At 44.7% G+C, this 22361-nt stretch overlaps 1 protein-coding gene across 1 annotated transcript in view; it reads right to left on the bottom strand.

Moving 5' to 3' along the window:
• Positions 1-22361, bottom strand: part of GLRA1 (glycine receptor alpha 1) — a 79902-nt gene that overhangs the window by 37132 nt on the left and 20409 nt on the right. The window contains exons 2-3 of the mRNA XM_006214956.3: positions 9898-10025; positions 4270-4337 (exon numbers count right to left, since the gene is read on the bottom strand). Of these exons, the coding sequence (XP_006215018.2) occupies positions 4270-4337; positions 9898-10025 (196 nt within the window). The remainder of the gene's footprint in view (positions 1-4269; positions 4338-9897; positions 10026-22361) is intronic.

The raw sequence follows: 22361 nt of genomic DNA, 5'->3' as shown, positions 1-22361 counted from the left end.
TGCTTAGCTGGCTGCCTTCTCTGCTCTCAGGTCTGTCAGCTCTGGTGAACAAAGCCAGGCCCTGGGAGGCAGACTGTCAGGCCTGGGGGCTCCAGCTGTTTATAGAGCTACTCTGCACTCCTGCTGCTCTTAGAGAATAAACACAGCCTGGAAGGCTTCTGACGCTGGGACTATGTCCATGTTGCCACGAGCCAGGATGCACAACCAGTTCTTTGCATGGTTGGTGAGGCAGAGCCCTGGGCGTGTCTGTTCAATGAAGTTCCCTTTCAGCTGTAACTTTCTTATGATGAGAAAAAACAAGTGAGGTCTAGGTAATCCAAAACATCCAGGAATTAAATATTTACATTTGGCTCAGGAGAACATGGGTTTTGGGGTGACATAGATCTGAGTTCAAATCCCACTTCTGCCACCAATTAGTCGTATGTCCTTATGGAAGTGACTCAACCTTCCTGAGCCTCAGCTTACTTATCTGTAAAATGGGGATGACATGTCCTGCCTCGTGGGGGTTGCTGTGAGGTCTAAATGAGATGAGATATGTAGAAGTGCTCTGCACACTGCCTGGCACACCGTAGCATTAAATGTGTGGTTGTTGCTCTTGTTATCATATTAATATGAGTCCAATCTTGGTCTCTAAGCATACTCTGAGTGACAAGGAAAGAGGCTTGAATGGGAAAGTGGTCCACAGAGTTTGGTTGGTGGGATCCAGGGGAGAAAGAAGCTGAGGGGGAGGGAACCCCTTGGCCACCATGGAGAACATTGGACCTGGGTTTCTGCCACACCTGTTCCATGCTGTGTGACCTTCCTCAAGTGATGTCCCCACTCCAGCCATCAGATTCTCTCTCTCTGTGAAATAAAGGCTGACTTAGACAATTTCTTAAGGTTTTTTCGTAGCTCTGAGGTTTTAGGTTCTTTTCCCCCCAAATCATCCACAATGTAAATTAAACACCTGTAGCTAATTAAGAACCCAGTGAGGGGGCAGGGAAATCACATCATTATGCAACGTGGAAGCTGGAAAATGACAACTCCTAGTTTGGATTAACTTCAGTTAACAAGGAGAAAACTGTCATCTGTGTTCCACTCCCAAAGAAGCACACTGTTGCTTATCCTTCACTTTCCGTCTAAACATTATTTGTCTCCACCCCAGGGGGCCACTCCTCTGGGCTCTCCTAGTCGGTTATCTTCATTTTTCATTTACTGTTTTCTCCTGAGGCATGCTGAGCCTGGCACAATTTGAGGTTTGATAACACTTAGGTCATTGTTTAAGTGTGTTTTGTGGGTCTGGGGCCCCTCAATGTTCCAAGTCTTTGCTCTTTGATGTTCTGACAGTTATGAGAATTGGATCTTAATCCCTGCCCAGTCACTGCTCAGTCACTAGCTCCTTCTGGGATGCATTGTCACCAAATCTCAGATTCCTTAGCTGTAAATTGGGGAACACTGTGTCTGCCACGTCTACTTTATAGAGTGATTGTTAGAGCAAGTGTTTGGTGAAGGCGTCCAGTGAGAAAGTGAATGTGAAAATGTGTTGAAAATTATGACTGGCAATTAATAATAACAGCTGACCTTCATCGTGTGTGTACTTTGTGTCAGACGCTGAGCTTAGCACTTTTGTGCCTTACCTCCTAATCCTCACAACAGGTGGCGAGGTGGATGCTATCTGTCCCCCGTTCTACAAATGAGGAGGCTGACTTAGACAGGCTGCCTTGTTCAAGGTCACATAGCTGAGCCTCAGATTTTGTCTGGGCGTGGAAGACTCTGTTCTATCTGCTACACTGTCTCTGTAGAAAGCAAAATGCGGCCGGAGTGAAGTCTGAAAAGGGAGCAAGCAGGCACTGGGGAAGGGGAAACTAAGGCTCAGAGAAGTCTAGGGATGACTTAAGATCACACGGCTGTCAGTGATAGCACCCAGAGCCCGTATCATCACCATCATCACTGAACACAGTAAGAGCACTTACAAAGGTTTTACTGTGATAAACACTTCCCTGTACATAATTTCCATCCATAATAACTTGAAAATAACTTGGTAAAGTCATATGTTAATCACCCCTGGGATTTTACAAATGGGGTGTAGGGAGATTATGGGTGTAGAGAGATTGTATGTGTAGGGAGTGATCCCAGGTCTCTGTGACTTCAGAGCCTGGGCTTCTAACCGCCACACAAAATAAGGGCAAGCTGCTTCAGGAGTCTGTAGTTAGTAATCTGTATCAAGGAAATCGATCTCTGTGTGACCATTACAGGGAAACGGGTGGGGTGCTGCTGGAGTGCAGATGCGTACACCTGTCCTCACGTAACCAAGTCCTTTACATGACGGGGTGGTCCCTGACTTGGCTTGATAACTCTTTACCATTTCGGGGAGAAGGGTGGAAGCGTCAGCACTCACCACACAAAGTTTATACATAATGTGAATGCCAACAGGCTTCTGATTTGGGAGGGAGGAGAAAAAAAGCAGAGGAGCTCATTAGGGTCTCTAACAAGACATCCAAGCACAGGGTGGAAAGACTTGGTTTTTGGACCTGGATTCCCAGGGAAAGGCAGCCATGCTTGTTCTTAGTCAATGGGCAGGGCCATCTCCGTAATTCCCTGCTAGTTGTAGGGAATTGGGTCAGTTGTCCTCTGGATGCGGGCAGGCTCCACCTGACCATATCCTGGCCTCTTTGCAACAGAATAGAGTTTTGACCATTCGTCCCAATGACATACAGAGCTCAGTAATTTTTGCCAGCCTGGGACTAAAAGGTTAGATCTTACCTCCATAAATGTTTAGGACCAAATAAGGTTTGAATCAACAGAGAATATATCTGATTTGGCTTATTTATTTTCCAAAATTACCGAGCACCTGTTATTACATCACTGTGTTAGCGGCTGAGGTCACCACAGGGAATGAGACAAGATCCTGGCCCCCAAAGCACTTACACTACAGTGAGATGAGGGCCAGATGAGCAGACTGTTACAGTGTAAGTGTCGGTGGTAAGTGGTGTTCTGGGAACTGTGACATGGGTCAAGAGAATGTGTACAAAGGACCCACCCTAGCCTTAGGTCGAGCACACACATGAACTCACACACGTGTACACACGTGTTAGAGTGTGAAGGCTTCCTATGGAGGTAATTCTGATGTTAAAGGAGCATCGGGGTTGATAAGAGAAAGGAGGCTGGAATGGATGCTCTGGGCCGAGGCCCCCAACAGCATCAGTAGAAGGTTGTAAGTCAGAGAGAGAGCACTGCCTGTGTAAACGCTGAACAGTTCCCTGTACTCAGAGTAGTAAGCCAGAGGAAGAGACACGGGCAGGCAGAACCAGAAAGGCAAAGGGACGGGGGAGCCACGAGGGAGGCGTTAAAGCAGAGGACTGGTGGGGTTAGGTTTGCATCTTAGAAAGACCAGTGAGTGAGAGAGAATGGATTGGAGGGGGTCAAGATGAAAATCGAGGCCACTTTGCAGTAATGTGAGCCAGCCACAGTGGAAGGCTGAACTAGACTAGGAGCAGGCGGACGTCTGGAAATAAATGGTTTAGAGGATTCCAAGGCAGTTACATCTACAGGATTTGGTGATTGACGGGCTGGTTCTCACTCTGCTCATACAGAGATCATTTTATGCTGCCTTAATTATTTTCTCAAACGCTAGATCACTCCTTTCAAAACTCAGACAATTGATTTTTTTTCAAGGATTGAGGAAAAAAATTAAAATAGCATGACTTTTATTTATAATTGCAAATGTAATATTTACTCCTTGTAGAAATTTGAAAAATATAAAAATACTGAAGAATATGAAATCATCCATCAGCCTGCCATCCAAGGATAATTGCTATAACATTTTGGTATTTTTCCATCTAGTCTTTTTTCCTAATGTAATTGATTTATTTTAAACTTTTTACTATGGGAATTTTCAAATACATACAAAAGTAGAGAGAAGAATCAACCCAACATACCCATTTCAGCTTCTAAAACAGTCCTCTGTTATTCTGCAGTTGAATTTCAAATTTAAAAGCAGGTTTTTACATTTTGCTTTAATCTAAAACTTTAGTCTGTTGATAGAATTTTGTTTTTATAATCCTGAGTGTGGAGCGTGTGCTCCTAGCTCTTTCGCCATTTTCAGATATATCTTCACCCAGAACATTGAGTAGGGCACTAAAAATGTCCATATCCCATGGTTTACCCCCAGAGACCTGAAAAAATATGAGATTTTCTACCTCCTTGGGGAAGAGCAATACAGAGGGTAACTATTTCAGCAGGAGGAACATCCCCAGCAGGAAACAGCAGCTTGTGTTTTGATTCACTCACCATAGTTGTCTCGGCGATGGAACCGAAGCTGTTGATGAAAATGTTGCAACTCACATTCACCGGGGGACCTGCCAATCAAAAGAGATTCTTGCTTAGCTCCAAGGCCATGAGGAAACCCACAGGCAAGGACCCTTACGTGAGACACTGACTTTAGGGATGGATCCCCCTTGGTGGGGGAGATCCTTGCTTGCCCTCCACCCCACCCTCTAGCAGCTGGGACTTCCAGCCACATTGCTATGCCAGATTCCCTGGTCCCCAAGTGAGCACCAGGTACGGAACACCAGAGGCTGAGCCGAGATATACTTTCATTAACATAGGATGATTCATCATCCTGCCATATGGTTGAAATCCCTTTCGCAAACCCCATTGGCTGCCTTCTAATTTGTGGCTGAAATGTATTTACGGCTACAACATTTGGAGGCCACCTTGGGAATCACAAGGAACAGCAAGTTCCTTGCCTTGAACTTATGAACCAAGGATGGTTGTCTGAAAGGGCGTTGATGGGAATGCCCAGCCGAGGAATCTGGACGGAACCTCAAGGGAAGCCCATAAGCAAGCTTTTTAAATTCTACTGCAAGGGATGGGGAAGAACTGGAGAAATATTTGCTCTTTGGAATCTCTTTGCTAGAGGGACCTCTGTCTAGCTGAAGTCCAGTCTCTTCATTTTATCCTGTTAATTATAGCAGTTACCATTTACTGAGCAAGGTTTGCTGCTGTGCTGAGAGTGTTACTAACATTATCTCATTCTATCCTCTCAACAACTCCATGAGAAGACAGAGTTATTACCTCCATGTTACAGATGAGGAAACAGAGGCTCAGAGAGGTTATTTGTCCATGGCCACACAGCTGGTCAGTGGTCAAGCTTGAGCTTAGATTGATCTCATGACAAAGCGAGTGGTCTTAACAGCCCTACTTGTAGGAAAGAGGTTCAGAGAAAGGAAAGGGCATGCTTAAGGTCACACAGTGGCAAAATCCAGAATTTTAAGCACTGGGCTTCCACAGGAGGTGACAAGAGGGCCAGGATAAAATAACCAGGGAGGACTGTGAGACCATGATTAAGGGAGATAGACGCAGTAGGAGTCTGGGTGTGAGAGAGGTTCTAAAGGGCAAGGCATCAGGGAAGATCTCATGAAGGCGATGAACTTGAGCTGAACTTGAAGGTGTGTAAGACTTGGATAATAGGTCATAATCCTTCTCATAAGATTGCGCATGCAATTTGTGAATTTTTTCATGTCCACTTTCTTATTGATCCCCATGAGATCCTGAGGTAGGCAGGGCCAAGTTCCTATCTTAGCTTCATAAGTGGAGCACAGAGAGCACAGAATTTTTACTAATTCACCTGGGCTTATTTATCCAGCAAGTGCTGGAGCCAGGACTCGAACTCAGGTTTTCTGATACCCACCCCTCTGCCCTTCTTGAAAAAGGAGCCCAAGCATTTCACCCAAACTCTGCTGAGATTTCCTTCTTTTCAAAAATCTTGGTGTGTGGAAAGGGACTCAATCCTGTCATGAGAATCTAGTCTCTCCTTGCAAGGGCTTTGCCAGGATCCCTGGGTTTTAGACACAGCCCTCGGTACTCCCTGGCTGTTTTTCCTCAGGCTCACACCTTCCCTTTTCTGGGTCACAATTTCCCCATCAGTCTGGAAGAGTACCTCCTGATCTGGGCAGTCACTCTCAACTCCGTGGGTTTGGAATTCCCTTATGGAAGCTATCCATTTGAATTATGAGGTTATAAGATCTCAGGGCTGGAAGCTTTCTTAAAGTCCACCTAATCAATTGCTTCCCAAGCTGATGTGCAGACTGGACGGTCTGCAGTAGAATCATCTGTGGAACTTGTTACATTACAGATTCCTCAGCCCAACCTCAGACCCAGTGAACCCACATCTGTGGGAATTAGCCTAGAGTCTCTTGTTGAATGAGCAACCGGGTGATGGTTATGCATAGCCAGCCTTAGGGACCACTGCTACCATTGAAGGCTGAGTGCTTGATCCCCCCCAGCAGTGGGGAGCTCATTTCAGCTTGAGCAGCCCTTTCCATGGTTGGGTAGCTCTGCCTGCTAAAAAGTGTTTTCCTTATGCTGAGTGGAAGTCTGCTTCCTTGGTCACTTTTACCTAAACTAAGGCCTCTTAAGGTTTTATTTCTCCCCTCATTTAGACTCAGATCCAGGTTTTTCTTCTCATGTAGCCTCATACCATTAAGATGCCCCAAAGAGTTACTGCCTGTGCCTTGAAATGACATGCACAGCGTTCCTACTCAGGCCCTGCAAGTGTCTGGTGCTGTGACTCCCATATAAATTAGATCCTGATTTATGTGTGTGAGAGGGTGCCAGCCAAAAGGACCCCATGGGGAGGTGTGGTTCATTGAAATAAATCTGAAATTAAACTATCCTCGAGAAAATTACAATCTGGCTGCCTTTGGCAGCAGGATAATGTATATATTTCATTAAATATTAATTTTGCTTTTGTGTCCATGTTTGCCTTGGGCTGTGCCCCTGATGCTGGGAGCCATTATAATATACAAAGTCTCACAGAAGATACGGAATCTGAAAGCTGGTAGGGCCTAGTTCTATCGGGTCATTTTACAGATGTAGAAACAGAGGCCCAGAGCCGTCAGGTGATTTCCTCTGGGTCACTCATATCAGGTAAGCAGTCAGTGGAGGGTCTAGAACCCAGTTTTACTGCTTTTGAACTTCAATATTGTGATTTGCACTGCCACTGTGTTGTGTAGACTCAGCCTGCTCTTCCCTGCACCCCTATCTTCAAGAGTCAGGAGCAGGCAAAATTTCTGGTGCTTGAAGGAACCTGCTGAGTGATTACCCATGCTGTGGAGTTTGCAAATAATGACGACCTCTTCCTATTGTGTTGGGGGCCACAGGGGCCTCCTCTGCCTGGGCTTTTCAGGAGCTCTGTGGTTTGTAGGGGGGCTTCTGGGAATCTTAAGTGTGCCTACATGGAAGCGTGAAAGGGGCCCTGGGGCTCAGGGCCAGGGGATGCCCTGTTGCCAATGTTTCAGGCCTTACAGCAGGAGAGTAGAGCAATCTTGCTTCCCAGCCCTGGGGTGGGGTTCCAAGAAGCTGCACCTCAAGGAGAAGGTACAGCTCAGTGGTAGAGCACATGCTTAGCATGCATGAGGTCCTGGATTCAATCCCCAGCACCTCCACCAGAAAAAAAAAATAATAATAATTACCTCCCCGCCCCCCCCCCCAAAAGCTGCACTATGCTCAGAGCCCAAGTCCTAGGGGCGGAAGGGGTTAGAGCTAGCACAGGTTGTGAGAGGCCTAAGAGGTTATCTAGTCCTGTAGATTTGGGGCTCAAGTGTTTTGAGTGAGGTTTGTCGAGGAGGGGGGAAGGACCCATAATCAATGGTTTTATAGTCTGCGTGAAATTTTCCCTCTTAAAGATGTCCACTGCTAAGTGAGTAAGTAAATAAATGAATGAATCAGGAAGTAAGCAAATAAATAAGTCACTAGCCTTAGACAGAGAACTGAGTCAGAGTAGCTAGCGGGGTTAAAGTCCCCGGTCTTGGTTGGCAGTGGGACCTGGGAAAGTCACTTAACTGCTCTACTTAGCACATCTTTGGGGTCATTTGTTCATTTATTCACCTATGACAGGCTTATTGAGGCCCTTCTTTGTGCCAAGTCCAGTAGTATGCACAAAAGATAGCTAACACATGAACCCAGGACGCACCCACGTTCAGTAAGGGAGTCTCCTTTCTCAGGAGAGCAAGACCGAGATACGTCTACTCAGGCGGGAGTTCCAAGAAGTCCCACCAGGGGGCGCAGCGGGCCGAAATTCCTGAAACTGAGAGGGGCAGTGGATGCAAGCAGGTGGTCAGTTCTCTGATGTGTTTGACTTGGCCAGTGGTGTTTCTACAAGATGTGATTTAGCTGCCAAGTAGGGAGATTTCACACAAAATCGCAAACTTAAGCCTTATCTTGGAAGGCCTGCATTCCTACCTGGCAGCTCTGGGCAGGGCTTGGGAAGTGGCAGCCCCTACAGGAGTGTGGTTTCTGGTCTTCTTTGCTTATCCCCATCCTGTTTCAGTCATGTACCATCCTGCCTGGCCTTCTGGGTGTTTGAGACTGTGACCCTGGTGAAGAGCTTGGGTACTGAGTTACCTGTCCTTGAGGGAAGAAAGTTTATGCTAATAATCTTGGAAGTTAGTGGTCTCCGAAGCAAGGTGGTGGGGGAGCAGAAGCACCTTGAGGTGGGAGGCGGGCCCCCAAGCAAAGCTCAGTGCATCTCCCAGACTATTTTCTAGTTGCAGAGCACTCTGAAAAGGGGACTTGGAGAACAAAGTGGGGAGGAGGGCTGACTGAGCTGATGTTAGGAAGCTGTAACCAGCTGTCACATCCCTTGTTTGGTCTTGGACTTGAGCCAAAAGGAGCAGTGAGGAAGGGCATCTGCAATCAAGAATTGATTAGGAGGTTGGCTGTGCGTCTTTGAGATAAGATTTTTGCAGGGGTGCTGGGAGGAAGGTTGGGGTGCTCAGGCTCCCAAGGAAGTCCTTAACACTGGGCCTGCAGAAACCTGCTCGGCAGTTAGAGATGGTTACCACCTCCTAAAGCATCGGTAGACAAAGGGAACTGGCCCCCTCTTGTTATGAGACATTAAGATCTCATAGGACTGCGAGCTGAAAGAAACTTCTCAGATCCCTTCAGGTATGGTTTGTAAACTGGCTACACAAAAGGCTGGTTCACAAACATGTTTTACTTGAATTTACATTTTTAAAATGGAAGTCCTGGGAATAGAACCCAGGACTTTGTGCATGCTAAGCATGTGCTCCACCACTGAGCTATTACCCCACCCTGGAATTTACAGGTTTTAGGAATCAAGCAGTTTTGCATAAATAGTGATTTCTGGCTCCCCTGGGAATTCTGGATGATCTGGCAACACAAGGCCCACATTCCTCTAGAGTAACTACGGGCTGGAGCTAAGGAAAGGCACCTGCTTTCAAGGGGCCTTCATTTCTATTTCTCCATAGTCTCCACCCACTCCCTGTTGCCTTACCAGGCATTTGAAATTGTGACTCTGATGAGGCTAGACCGTTTCAAAATTATTTGTTAACCTAGGAGGTGCTTTCAGTGGATGAATTTTAGTTGGAAACATCTCATCTAAGACAAATAAAAGTGGAGCTGATTAGGAGAGAAGCAAAGGTGGACTTGCTCATCTTAGCCTCTGTTTCTCCCTTTTGGGACCCAGGGTGGAGTCCTAGAACTCCATGAAGCATAGTTAAAAAACTGCAGAGATGTCCAGCTCTATCCATGCAGAGATGAGGAGACTGAGGCCCAGAGGAAGGAGGAGGCTTCTCCAAGCTCAGAAAGTAAGTTTGTGCCCAAAGCAAAACTTGAACCCATTTCTCCACTTTCCATGGTAATGTCTTGTCCATTAAACCAGAGCTTGCAAATAGCTGTAATTCATATACTGACTCTGGCAACTAGAGATACTGTGAGTTGGACTCTGAGGATTTGTTTGTTCTTGGCCAACTGACTCACAATATTTGCTTCAGGTAGAGGGAAGAGTCATGGAATTTATACTCTGTATTTACCGTCTGTATATAATTTCATGCTGCTTGCTTCCATAGTCTAGGAAAACAGATCTCTGGGGCCCTGGGATGCATGTTTATCTACCTTTAAAATTGGGTCTGATCCTGGCATCGTATCCAGAGGTTCTCCCCATGAGCTTATCCAGGAAATCTGAGGGTGACATGGGCTTGGATGCGGAGCGGGCGGCTTCAGCCTCCTTAGAAGCAGCAAGGCTAAGAAAGGAGAGAGAAAGCAGAGGGTTAGTGACGGCCTTTTCTCACACGGTGGTCAGGCCCCAGCCTCACTCAGCCCCTGTTGACTGCCCAGCCCTCAGAACCATAGAGTGTTCTTGGCCTGAGAAATGGGTGATATAGGTCCTTCATGAGGTTTACTCAGCCTGAGTATCAGCCAGACGGGGGTCCTGGTGGGTAGCTGGGTGTCTGATTGATGCTGAGAAGCTGAGGACTCTTTTAAAGCTGCATCTCTAAGGTTTTGGGCGGTCACACTTAGCTGCTGGTTTCCTCGGGGGAGGAGATTGAAGGGTTAACCTCCCACTTGGCCCAGCCCTGAGTTTTGGGTGCCAGCAATTTAACAGGTCCATAGAACAGTGCAGCCCAGAAGAATCTTAGAGATCAAATAGTCCAGCCTTTCTGCAAAGTTTCTCTTTAGAATCAGTTACTAATTTTTTTTTTTAAGACGCCAAAGTCAAATGCATTTGGGCTCACAAATTTAATCAGGCGTCTTTACCTCAGGTCTTCTCAGAACCTTCTACAAGCTTAGGTGCCTTTTCTAATGGGACTATCTCATGCACTTTCAAAAATGCTCGGTTAGGAGAATTGAGGCACAGCACATGAAGAATCTGACGTAGGTCCCAGAGTAAATCAGTGGTAGCTTCCCTCAGTGTATCAAGAGTTGGGGGATTTGGCATCAAACCGCTGGGGATGCTTCACATTGTTTCTGCCACCCCTCTTCCACAACGAAGTAGTTCCAGGTCTTCTTTCATACCGTAGTATGGATTACTGATGTGGCCCTTCCCCTGCCACACTCTCAAAGGCATGCAGATTTCTAGAAGAGTCAAGATTGGAAGCTTAAGGGTAAAAGAGCAATCATTTGTGTTGCCTTGGGCAACTGAGCTTCCCTGGTCCTGAAATTACCCAGGAGAAGGCTGGAAGTGACTGCAGCCCTGCTGTGTGCTGCGGGGCTGGGAAGTTGGAGGAAGTGTGCATGCAGAGAGATGCGCATGTGTCGCATAAAAGGAGAGTTGCTGTCATCCAGCCAGGTAGGATGCCATGCTCCCCAAGGACTTGGAAGACCTCCCTGTTCTTTGCCTTGGCTCCTTTTCTGATCTCGGAATTGTGACTGTTTAAGGGAGCCTCTCTAGCGGTTGGCTGTCAAGTTCCTGCCTCCACCCTGGCTTTCCCCTTTCTTCATTTGCAAACCTGGAGGGCACGTCCACCTCGATGTCCTGCCTTGCCTCAAGTTCATTCCAAACTGAAGACCACAGCCTCCTTCCCAAGTTTGCTCCTCCAGACCGCAATTTCCCAGGTGGTACTTATGTTTTCTCATGCTCTAGGAGTAGAAGCTTGAGAGCCACCTCATCTCTGTGCCCCCTCTCCTCCCACATCCCCTCACTCACCCGGTCCTTTCAAGTCATGTACGTGTCACGGCCACGCTACTTTGTCCTGTCGCTACTTGCGTTTGAGTTCCGAGACCATGAATCATGGTGGTTATATTTCTTGATTGCTTGTCTATTTAATCTCCTACTGTTGTCTATCATGGTGGGTCTCACACATAACTGGTGCTCAGTAACTGTACAGTGAACGAATGAATGAATAACGTGCTACTTTAATTAATCAAATGTCCTGATTTGTAGGAAGTATTCATAAATATTCATGTTTGGATTAACAATTTAAAAATTATTTGACTATTATACTCACTAATGAAAAAGAGTGAAAGTCATCTGTTATTCCTTTGAAGATTCAGAAGGTATTCCAGGATTTTTTAGACACTCATGCTTAGTAATTTGAAGATTCCTTGTTCGTATCCTGAAGAGCTCGTTTTGATGGACGATATGAGGGATAAATGAATTATACTGTTTCTACCTGTGTGACTATGGATGTTTGTGAGTTTGTGTGATGTGGGTAGATTTCTCTGTGTGAAGTATATGCGTGTTACATGTGCAAAGAGATGGATGTGTATGAGGACTAGGGTGTGCACAGGAATGTTTGTGGATATATAGTGTATTGTGGTGCCTAGATTTGGATATACAAAAATGTGAAGACCATATTCATGTCTAAGTGTTTGTTAAGCATGGGATTTAGCTTGGGCATTTTTGTGTGTACATGCAGCATGTATGTATACACAGGGTATAGGGTGTGAAAGCCTGAAATGTCTTTCACAAGGCATGTATATGGTGTGTCTGTTGCATGTGTGTGTTATTGAAATGTCCTGTGAGATGTGATATAGAATAGTTTGAAAAGAGTGAAAAGAACAGATGATTTCGTATCAGACTTTTCTCCATTTACTAGCTGTGTGACCATGGTGAAGTTACCTAACCTCTCTGAACTTTGGTTGCCTGCTATATCAAATAAGTTTTGCACAAGGAGTAACTGAGCTAGCACATGTTTAAAAAATGCCAAGGATGGTTCTTGATACATAGCAGGTACTCAATGTATTGTCTTGCTCTTGTCTTGCTGTGTGCGTGTGCATGTGTGTGTCTTTGAAGTAGTTGAGAGCCACTCTGGAGGCTTCTTTTGGGCTCTCTGCTGCTTTCAGCTGCCCCATAGTCCCCACGTGACTGGGAAGTCCTGCCAGATGCCTTCCATGACCCACAGCTGGTACCACTGTCCCAGCCTTTTCTCCATTCAGCACCAGACTCACAGCTGGTGTGCAGCTCTAGTGTGACAAACGGAACCACAGATCGCAGCTGGTGATTTATAACTTTTCTGCTGCTATAATTCACTTCTCGAACCACTCTAGGAGTGGCAGTTATGAAGCTCTCATAAGCTCCTGTTCTCTCTGCAGCTCCTCCTCTCAGATAATAAGATTTGGGAACGTAGTATTCCCTCCCAGTGGTTACTATAGCATAAGCCATCTCTGGCCCTTAGGTCCCTTTCATAAACGTGAATCCTATTAGGTGATACAGGGAGAGAATGAATTCACCCCCAAATTATCCCCCTACCATTTGCTATTTGCAAAATGTGCCATTTAATACCTGAATCCTCCCCAAAGCTGAAGCATCTTCCAGTTATCCTAGCACGTCTGCAGCAAGGCATTTACAGTCTGATCACCTGGCCACTGACTCACTAACAACCCTTGCATGGTGAGCTGAACTGGAGGAAATGGAGATGCTGAGAGGTTAAGTAACTGGCCTCAGGTCACACAGCACTTGAGCGAGAGAAAGGATTAGAACTCCAATTTGCAAGTCTTTCCTCATCCAAATGCTACAAATGTGTAAGAAAACCTTTTGTAAACTGTGAAGAGTATAAACCATGATTGTAGCTAATATTACTATTGTTTTTGAAGCTTGTTATATTGTTAGGTCCAAGAAAATCAAAACATGTGTCTAACTTCCCATAGAAAACCAAGTATGGTTATCAAAGGGGAAAGGGCAGGAAGGGATAATTAGGGGTTGGGGGAAAAAAGACATGTGTCCAACTTCCAACCATCTCCGTATACACAACTCTGAATTGACCATGCTTAAAAATGGGGAAGAAATAGTTGTGACTTATTAAATGATCCTCTGTTTTGTCAGGTGATTCATAGCAAAATTCTTGGAAATTTTGAAATTCTCCGGTCAAATCTCTGCTGTGTATCATGTACCAGTGGTTTCCTGGATATCACGTTCACAATTTTTGCCCTGTTCCCGTCCCACCTCTACTGATAATCACTGAAAAGTTTTCATTGAATTGTCTCACTTCTTTTTTAAGAAAGGAAACCTTGTGTTTCACTCTTGACAAATGAAAAATCAGAATTACTTGCCATAATAGAGGATAACAGTGAATACAATGAAAGAGAGAGAGAAGAGTTTAAAATCCTAGTTATATACTACTGCTGGCCGACGTTCTGAGTCTGAGAACTGCCCTAAGTTCCCAAGGAAGATCACAAGTGTTGGAAAGGTCTTAGAGACATAGTAACACTGAACTGAGACTTTCCTCTTGCGATGACGAGGACTGAAATAAGAATTCTACATTATTGTGTGTTGAACCACCTAAAATCATCCCCCATCCCTTACTCTAATTCTAAAATTTCTCTAATTCTTTTTCAAATAAATCCTCCACTTTAATGTCAAAATAGCTATGCCCGTCCACTTGATAATCATTGTACATTTCTATGTTTAGACAGCATATTTTGCATGAAATTATTTCCAGGGCCCCCTCTAGTAAATCTGTGCTTTGTCCTTCTGTGCAGAGAAAATATGCAGCAAGGGGCCCTCCACGCCCATGGGAGCCATGGCTTCTGGTGAGCTTAAGTCTTTGCTTGTAGACGGTGAGCACAGAGAAACTGGGAATGAGTCTGGGAAATGAAACACAGGATTGTTAGGATTTGCTGACCCTATGAAAGTACATGGAAATGATGCAAATTGTTTCAGGGATTACTGCAATGTAATGTGGTGAATCAGACTTGGTTTAGACAGATTTGATTAATAGTAATTTTCAGAAAGATCTGGAGGTCTCCTGGGACCAAGTGTTCTTCTGTCCCTCGCTGAGAAGGCTTACGGCGATGGCTGCGCAGACTGGGCAAAGCCTTGAACTTGCTCTCGCCTTTTAGTTGGGGCATTTGTCACACTAGGAGATTGGTATTTAAAGGACCTCAGTTTTGACTCCTAATGACAGAGACCATGGAGAGGTCCAGGAGTGGGGTTCCACAGGGTGACATAGTGAAGGGGGTGCTATGTGACCTTTGGGGAATCGCTTTCCTTTTCAGCTTTCAGTTTCCCATGCTATGAAATGAGGGGATTAGAATAATCTCTGAGTCCTTCTGGCCCTAAGCATCATTTTATTAGTTTATAATATTCCATCTCTCTTTTTTTCTTCTTTGCACATCTGGTCTTGGGATCTGAATTTGTCTCGGGGCAGGGGATGTGAGTGTGTTTGTGTCTGGCTTCTTCCCCTTCTCATCTCAACATTTCTCTTCAGTGGCACAACTCATTTCTCAGGGACTTGCTGGAAGACAGGCCAGATCAATGCTCAGATTCTCATTCTCCAGTTGCAGCATCAATTGGAAATAGGAAATCAATATGAAGCTGTCAATCTGAATTTCCAGTGAGCTGGGGTTGGCCATGAGACCAGGGAGAAACAGCTTCAGTCCCACCCTTCGAGGCACCACACCCCCATGGGCCACTCCGATTTAGCGGAGAGGGTCTGCCCTGCAGATCCCATCTCCTGAGTTCACAGTGGGCAGAGAAGTCAGAAGGTCAGGGGTGGGAAAAGGGGAGGAAGGACAGAGGGAGGGGCAGAGTAGGGCCTCAGAGGCTGGGGATAGCTGAGGGAGGGATGCATAGGGCTGGAGGAGGAAGCTGGAGGCACAGACTGAGACAGAAAGGGAGGCGGTAGGAGAGAGGAAGGGAAAAGTGAAGGTGTTTGAGGTATGGCCAGTGCTATAATCGAGGAAGTCAGTGAACACAGAGGACGGGTGCTCAACGACATTTGGTGGGGGTGTGGGGGGTTTCCAAGGGGCTTTGTGGAGAAAGTGGTTTTTACAGCAAACCTTGAAGGTTGGGTAGGGAAGGAAGAGTGTTTTGAGTAGAAGGGACAGCATGTGTAAAGTGTAGAGGTGAGAGAGGACTTGGAGAATTGAAAGAAGTTTAGTGTGTGGGTGAGGGAGTGAAGGGGGAGTGAAAGAGAGAGAGGGAGAGAGAGAGAGAGAGAGAGAAGGGACAGTGATAACAGTTGAGGATGGAGCACTGAATCTGCAAGGCTGGAAACAGCAAGGATTGGTGCCCCCGTTCCTTGTCCTTATGGTGGGTCTGAAAGTTAAGGAAGATTGTCCCTTCCCAATGCCTTTACATCCTGATTTCTTAGCTGACCTCTGTTTAAATTGACTTGCGGCCTGGCCAAGGTTGGGAAATGCGCTCTTCAAAGATGCCTCCAAATGGTGGGTGTCCATTTGGTTTCCAGGCAGTGCGTCCTCTGACTTGGGTCAGATCATCCCCTTTGCCTTGGCAGGGAGGTAATCTAACAAGCTGGTATTTATTCCATGCAGAAAATACCAAGTCCACTAGTCAGATGTTGTTTGAAGAAGGTCTGTCTCTGTTTCCATGGGTATTTATTTAATACACAATTATAAAGGTCACTGTGGAATAGAGGGAAAAACATGATGGTGGGACTGGGAAATCTGGGTCTTGGCTAAATAGTCTTGGATCTGTATCTAATGTCCTCTCTGGTCTTGGGCTAATTCTTTTTCCTAGATGGTCCCCAGTTTCCTCATCTGAAATGGAAGTTTTGGATTAGATCAGGCGTGGTGAACAGTTTTAAGTGGTTGCTCAGAGGAGGGTTCTGGGGCTTGACCCAGCAGAGAAATGTAGCAGGAGAGATGATCAGTCTCTGTCAAGGGACCAGATTGTGGAGTGAGGATTCGTCTGATTTCTACAGGTCCTCTAGCGCCACAATCCTCTGATTCTGATTATTAAGCGTTATGAATAAGGGACTATGGGGGAAAGGCAGATAAATAAGTCGCTGCCTACAGACAAAGCCCTTCACATAGACTGAGTTTGTGTCTGTCTCGTTCCATGCCTGGCAGGTAGTAGCCGTCAGTAATCATTTGTTGATGAATGGCCTCTGCCCTCTAGTTGTTCATAGTTCAGCAGATGGACTGGACTCCATCCGTGTAATCAATTATAAGAGGTGGCCACCCAGCTTAGGTGGCATAATTGGACTGTGATGGTGGTTCTGGGGAGGAAGGCAGTATTTGGCAGATGTGAGGACATGAATCAGAGAATTCTTGTGAGTTTTATAAATTTTTGCCTCTGTGCACTTTTGGAAAGACTTGACATTTGTCCGTGTCCACATCGTATATTAGGGGGGAGAAAGCTTTCTTCTACCTGTGGGCTGTCCTTGGGAGAGGAATGGAGAGACTCCTGGGAAGAGGTGGGGCTGAGTGCGAATGGAGCTCTCCGGTGGCCTCAGAGTCCGATGCAGTTTCCTGTCCATGGCTCTGACACCCGGGGACTTGGGGCTTGTTGTGCAGCAAGGGTCACTATCAGCTTTGCCTGGGTTGCATCCTCAGGTCAACAGCTGGCTTCCCCCGGCCAGCTGTGCAATTCCGATTTTATTTGATTGCAGTAAGGGGCTTAGGCTGGCTCAGGAGTGCCTGACATTTTATTAGTCTCACTTCATGATCTGCTAAGCACCCCTGGGAGCTGAATGTCACAGTTGGCACGCCCTGAGCCCAATTCTCCCTAGGATCTTAGGGAACAAGGCCCCCTTCCCCCTTCCTATTCCACTTCCTACAGCTGTATCTGCCTCTTATAAGGAGCCATTGTCTAGGTAAGAAGGACAAGAATTTGAACATGATTTTCTTTGGCAGTAAGATAAAATCTTGGATCCTTAGAGCTGGAAGGAACTTTGAGATTCCATCTGGTTCTTCCCCTGCCCCTAGGGAAGTCTGCTTCTCTTGGGGTGTCTCATACTCCTGAGTACTGCTTCCAGTCTGTCCCTCTGGATGGCCTCCCTCCACTAACTCTTCTGCTTTAGGCATCCCCACAAAGCAGGGTGAGATGAATGCGGCACCTGGCAAAATTTAAGGAGGTGCTTACTCTCCAGGTTGTGGAAGTGCACTTGCAGAGCCCTGAGAGTGAGCACCTCCTTAAATTGTGTGCTCCTTAAATTGTCTCACATGCTTCACCCTCGTCCTTGCCCTCTTAGAGCATCATAGATCCTCAAACCCAGTCTGTCTAGGGTTGAATTACCTGTAGATAATCAAAAGCATTCACCTGGAGAGGGAGTGTCTACCTCTCACAGAATCTCATTTTGTTTCCAAAAAGCTTCATTTTTATTTTATTGTTTAGTGGCAAGAAACAACATTACATATTTTAGCTCATTTTATCCTTTCAAAAACCTGAGAGGTAGGGATGTCTGTCCCCATTTTATGAATAAAATAGTCAAGGCTTAAGGAGCATGAGACTTGACTGTCTAACTGTGGCATATCACACTTCATTTGCTTAAATTGTGTCGATGTTTTCTTTTTCCTCACCTCCCTTCTTCTTACCCTATGTGCATCTTTCAAGGCTGGAATCACGGGAGCCCTTGGCGTTTTCTGGTTAAAGCTCAACCTACAGCTCTCTAACTTGCCTTTCCCTCGGAATTGGGGCGATCAGGTGTTATGTAGACAAGACCCTGAAAGCATGACTTTGGCCAGCTTCTTTCCTGGCTCTCAGAGGAAGCTGAACTTAGCTGTGCAGGTACCTGGTATCAGCGATATGATTTGACTGGAGTCACAAAAGCCCAAACTCTGACCCTGATATTTTTAATCATTCCCTGGAGGAAAATACCTGATGTCCTCTGGGAAAATCCAAGGCGGGAGAATAGGAGAAGAAGCCATCCCTTTTTGATTTTAGGAGCATCTACAACACCCCCCACCCTCCAGAATGACTCGGATCAGAGTCCTAGGTCAAACCTGTGTCTGTGCGTAAACTCACATCTCTCACCACTTAGGTCACTAGTTATAATTCTACAGCTGTCTCACTTTGCACTGACTATCTCTACATGTCTCACTTAGGGTTGTTTTCCTGTGCTTCTGATCTTCAGTGCCCTTCTGCAGTCTGGTTCCCTGGTTAAAGATTTCTTGGCTTAAGCCCGTGGGCATCAAGAAGCCCCCAGATGAGAATTCCCAGTGAGGAACTTGGGGGGATCCTTGAGCGGCTTGAGTGCTGAAGAACAGGACAGTGGGGTCATTCTGCCCGGCTCAAAGCTCTTAGCAGGCCTTGTGGTTTCAGCTTGTGTCCCACAAGTTGGACAGGAGAGCAGATCGCTCTTATTACCTTCATTGAAGCTTAATTTTAAATCAGATAAATCTCACTGGAAATGTATGTCTTTGTGGAGAATGGAGCTCAGGGATTCTGGACAAAAAGTTTTGGGAAAAAAGATTTTATTGGTCAGCAGAGAATGGTCATTTGATGTTGCAAAGACCTGGGAGTATAAATATTGAGGAGAAATAGTAATATGATAAAAACAGATAAAGATATGATAATAGCTAATGGTAGTAATAGCTACCATTCACTAAGTACTTACTGTGTGCTGGGTACTTTACATACGTTACTGTATTTAATCTTAACAATCCTATGAAGATGACATCACTACCTCCATTTTACAGATGAGGAAACTGATGCTTGCATTTTCAGAAATTTAGCAGAGGTCGTGTAGCTGATAAGTGGCGGAGCCCAGTAGTCAGCTGGTCTCTAAAGCCCACACTATTAACCACTACATTGTGTTGACTCTCCCAAGTGATACTGATTTGCAAAGTCCTTCTGAGGAGCTGCTCTGGTTTATGATAGAAATGTTTTTATGGCTCTTTGGAACTATAAATGAGAATTCACGGGGCTCTGGGAATTGGAAATTATGGGTTGAGAACAGGATGATGATCATTCCACAAATAATACTTTGGGTTTATATGATACAGTTCATTTGATCCTCATGCCACCCCCATGGCAGCATCTCCACATACAAGTGACGACACTGAGGATCAACTGAAGGGTGAAGAGACCATCTCAGGGTCTCAGATGGCAGTGTTCTAACATGACTAGGGGTTGGGGCATCTTCTTGTCTTTCATTTCATGTTTCTCTGTCTCAGTTTCACCCATCTTTAAAATACCACCTGCCTTTACCAACTGCAAGGTGTCATTTGAATGACAACAGGTCATGACGCTTAAAGATGCTGTGGGAATAAACTCTTTCCCTTCTTAAGTCAGGTAGCTTTTTTTCATCCACTAGGCATTTTTAGATAATCATCATCTCATTTGAGATAGCACTGATTTATTCATTTGTTTACTTATTTATTATCTAAAATAATTATGAAGTGCCTACTATATGTCAGAGATTGTACTAGGTGATTGAGCAGGATATAAATAATAAAATAATAACAGTTAGTCCTTATTGAGTGGATATAAAGTATCAGATGTTACACTAAGAGCTATATTTAATCCTGAATGTAGTCCTATGGGTTGGATATCATTACTCCCATTTTACTCATGAGGAAATTGAGGTTCATTGAGGTTAAATAACTTATCCAGATACACCTAACCCCACAGTTTTTTCTCTTAAGGATATCAGTACTGGATATGCCACAACCCTTGTTTTCTAACAACTCCCAAATTAATAGAGGAAAATCTATGTGAAGACAATAAAGTGTTTGAATATCTGGGATATTAGAAAAACATATCATTTTTCCCTCCCAGATCTACACTAGTTCAAACCTATAGCAGAAATATAAGCCAAGTTGCAATTAACCCACAGGAAATGCATCAGCAAAATGGGGCTGTTTATCCCAGAGAAAACAGAGATTTTCATAGGAGTGAAACTTGGATATGTGTGGTCTTCAAGCATCCAAGAGACTGTGATTCAAAGGAGAATATTGAGAAAATAAAACAATCACAGGGTACTGAGGAAGAAATGACCTTTATAGAAAAAGTGACTTGTATTAAAATCTGCATCTGCCTTTAATAAACTGAGTGGCTAGTCTTCAGAAAGAGAACACTTAACTGTGATCTAAGACGGTTTAGTTGAAGTGGATATCTGCATGTAAATACAGAGTTTTACGGAGGCTCCAGGGCTCTAATGACGCTCTAAATAGCCTTTTTTGATTCCCCTGAATCCTCTAAGACAGAGCTGCAGCTATGCTCAGTGGGGTGAAACTTCCTTGTCTCACTCAGCAGGTTCTAACCTCTTACGGAAGAAGTGGGTAGAAGAGTCACAGAATTATGGGACCGAGACATCTTGTGCATTAAAAAAAGACATTTATTGAGCACCTGCTATAAATTAATGACTATTAGGACTTTGTAATGTCAATAGGGATGATCATTTCCATTTTATAGCTGAGGAAATTGGCTGAGGATTAAGTAACAGTAATGGTGATGGCTCCCAATGATCACTTTCTAGGCACAATGTGCAGAGCCAAGAACTTTCCCTGTCTAATTCATCCAACCCTTCTCTAGTTTTCAGGTGAGGAAACTGATGCTCAGAAAGGGAAATGACTTAATCAAGGCAATTTGGTAGCTGAGTTGATAAATTAATTGAGGTAGAATTTTGCCGTATGTTTTGGATAAGCTGTTCAAATGTGTTAAACAGCTCACTCAACTTGAATACACAATATTTAAAAAAAAGTATAGTTTGTTTACAATGTGTTAATTTCTGATGTACAGCATAGTGATTCAGTTATACATGTATATATATTCCTTTCCATATTTTTAAAAATTGAAGTATAGTGAGTTACAATGTGTTAATTTCTGGTGTACAGCATGGTGATTCAGTTATACACATTATATATTTCTTTTCATATTCTTGTTCATTATAGCTTACTACAAGATACTGAATATAGTTCCCTTTGCTATACAGTAAGATCTTGTGCATTAAGTTCCTGTTCCTCTGCGGTTTATTCTATGCTTCTATAAGGACAATTTACTGAGGAGAGTTTAGGAGAAGTCGTGTCAGTGAAGCCTGTGGGACTTAATGAGCTGAAAGCAAAGTAGATGGACGATGAGAGAAGGATAAGGTGCTGTGGCTAGTGCCTCTTCCTGGTTTTAGGATGAAGGAGGGCTAATGGCGAAAGGATGGCAAGGGTCATCGCTTCTGGGGTTTCTTTATTTTCTATCCTGTACCTTCAGGATCCTCAAGCAGGGTCACCTTTCTGTAGCTCACAGGCGGCCCAAGCGGAAGGCCCAAATTCCACTGCCTTCTGCTTCTTGTTGCATGTCTCAGAGGCAAATGAGCCATGCCGAGGGTGTAGAGTAACAACAAAGACCTACTGTATACCATAGGGAACTATATTCAATTGCTTGTAATGAGCTGTAATGGAAAAGAATCTGCAAAAAAAATGTATGTGTATGTATGACTAAATTGCTTTGCGGTACATCTGAAATTAACATTGTGAATCGACTACATGTCAATTGAAAAAAAAAATCATGAGTTTGACTGTTTCGATGCTCCTGCGGGTGGTGAGCAAGTCCTTTACTATATGGAAGCATAGTTTCTTCATCCTTGGAGTGCAGATCCCTCCTGTCCTAACTTATAAATCACTGTTTAAAGTCATGTTGAAGAAAGCGTAAGATACTACATTTCTAGACTGAAACAGGAGCATGGTCCAGGGTTAAGCATGTGAATTCTGCCATCAAATCCAGGCTCTACTGTTTACTAGCTGTGTGGCCTTGGGACAAATTGCTTATCCTGTCTGTCCGTGTTTCTGCATGTGTAAAATGGATAAGAGTTTTTGTTACTCACAGGGTTGTGGTAAAGAGTAAATAACTCTTCTGTAGTGCTTACCTTGGGGCCTGGCACATTGTAAATGTTCAATACAATTGTTACTGGTCCAGATTTTCATTGTTTGATCTAGGCTCTATGATGGGAGGTGAATATAGA

This window comes from Vicugna pacos, chromosome 3 (assembly GCF_048564905.1).
Source record: "Vicugna pacos chromosome 3, VicPac4, whole genome shotgun sequence".
Classification (NCBI taxonomy): Eukaryota; Metazoa; Chordata; class Mammalia; order Artiodactyla; family Camelidae; genus Vicugna; species Vicugna pacos.
This window is presented reverse-complemented; position numbering and strand designations above follow the sequence as displayed.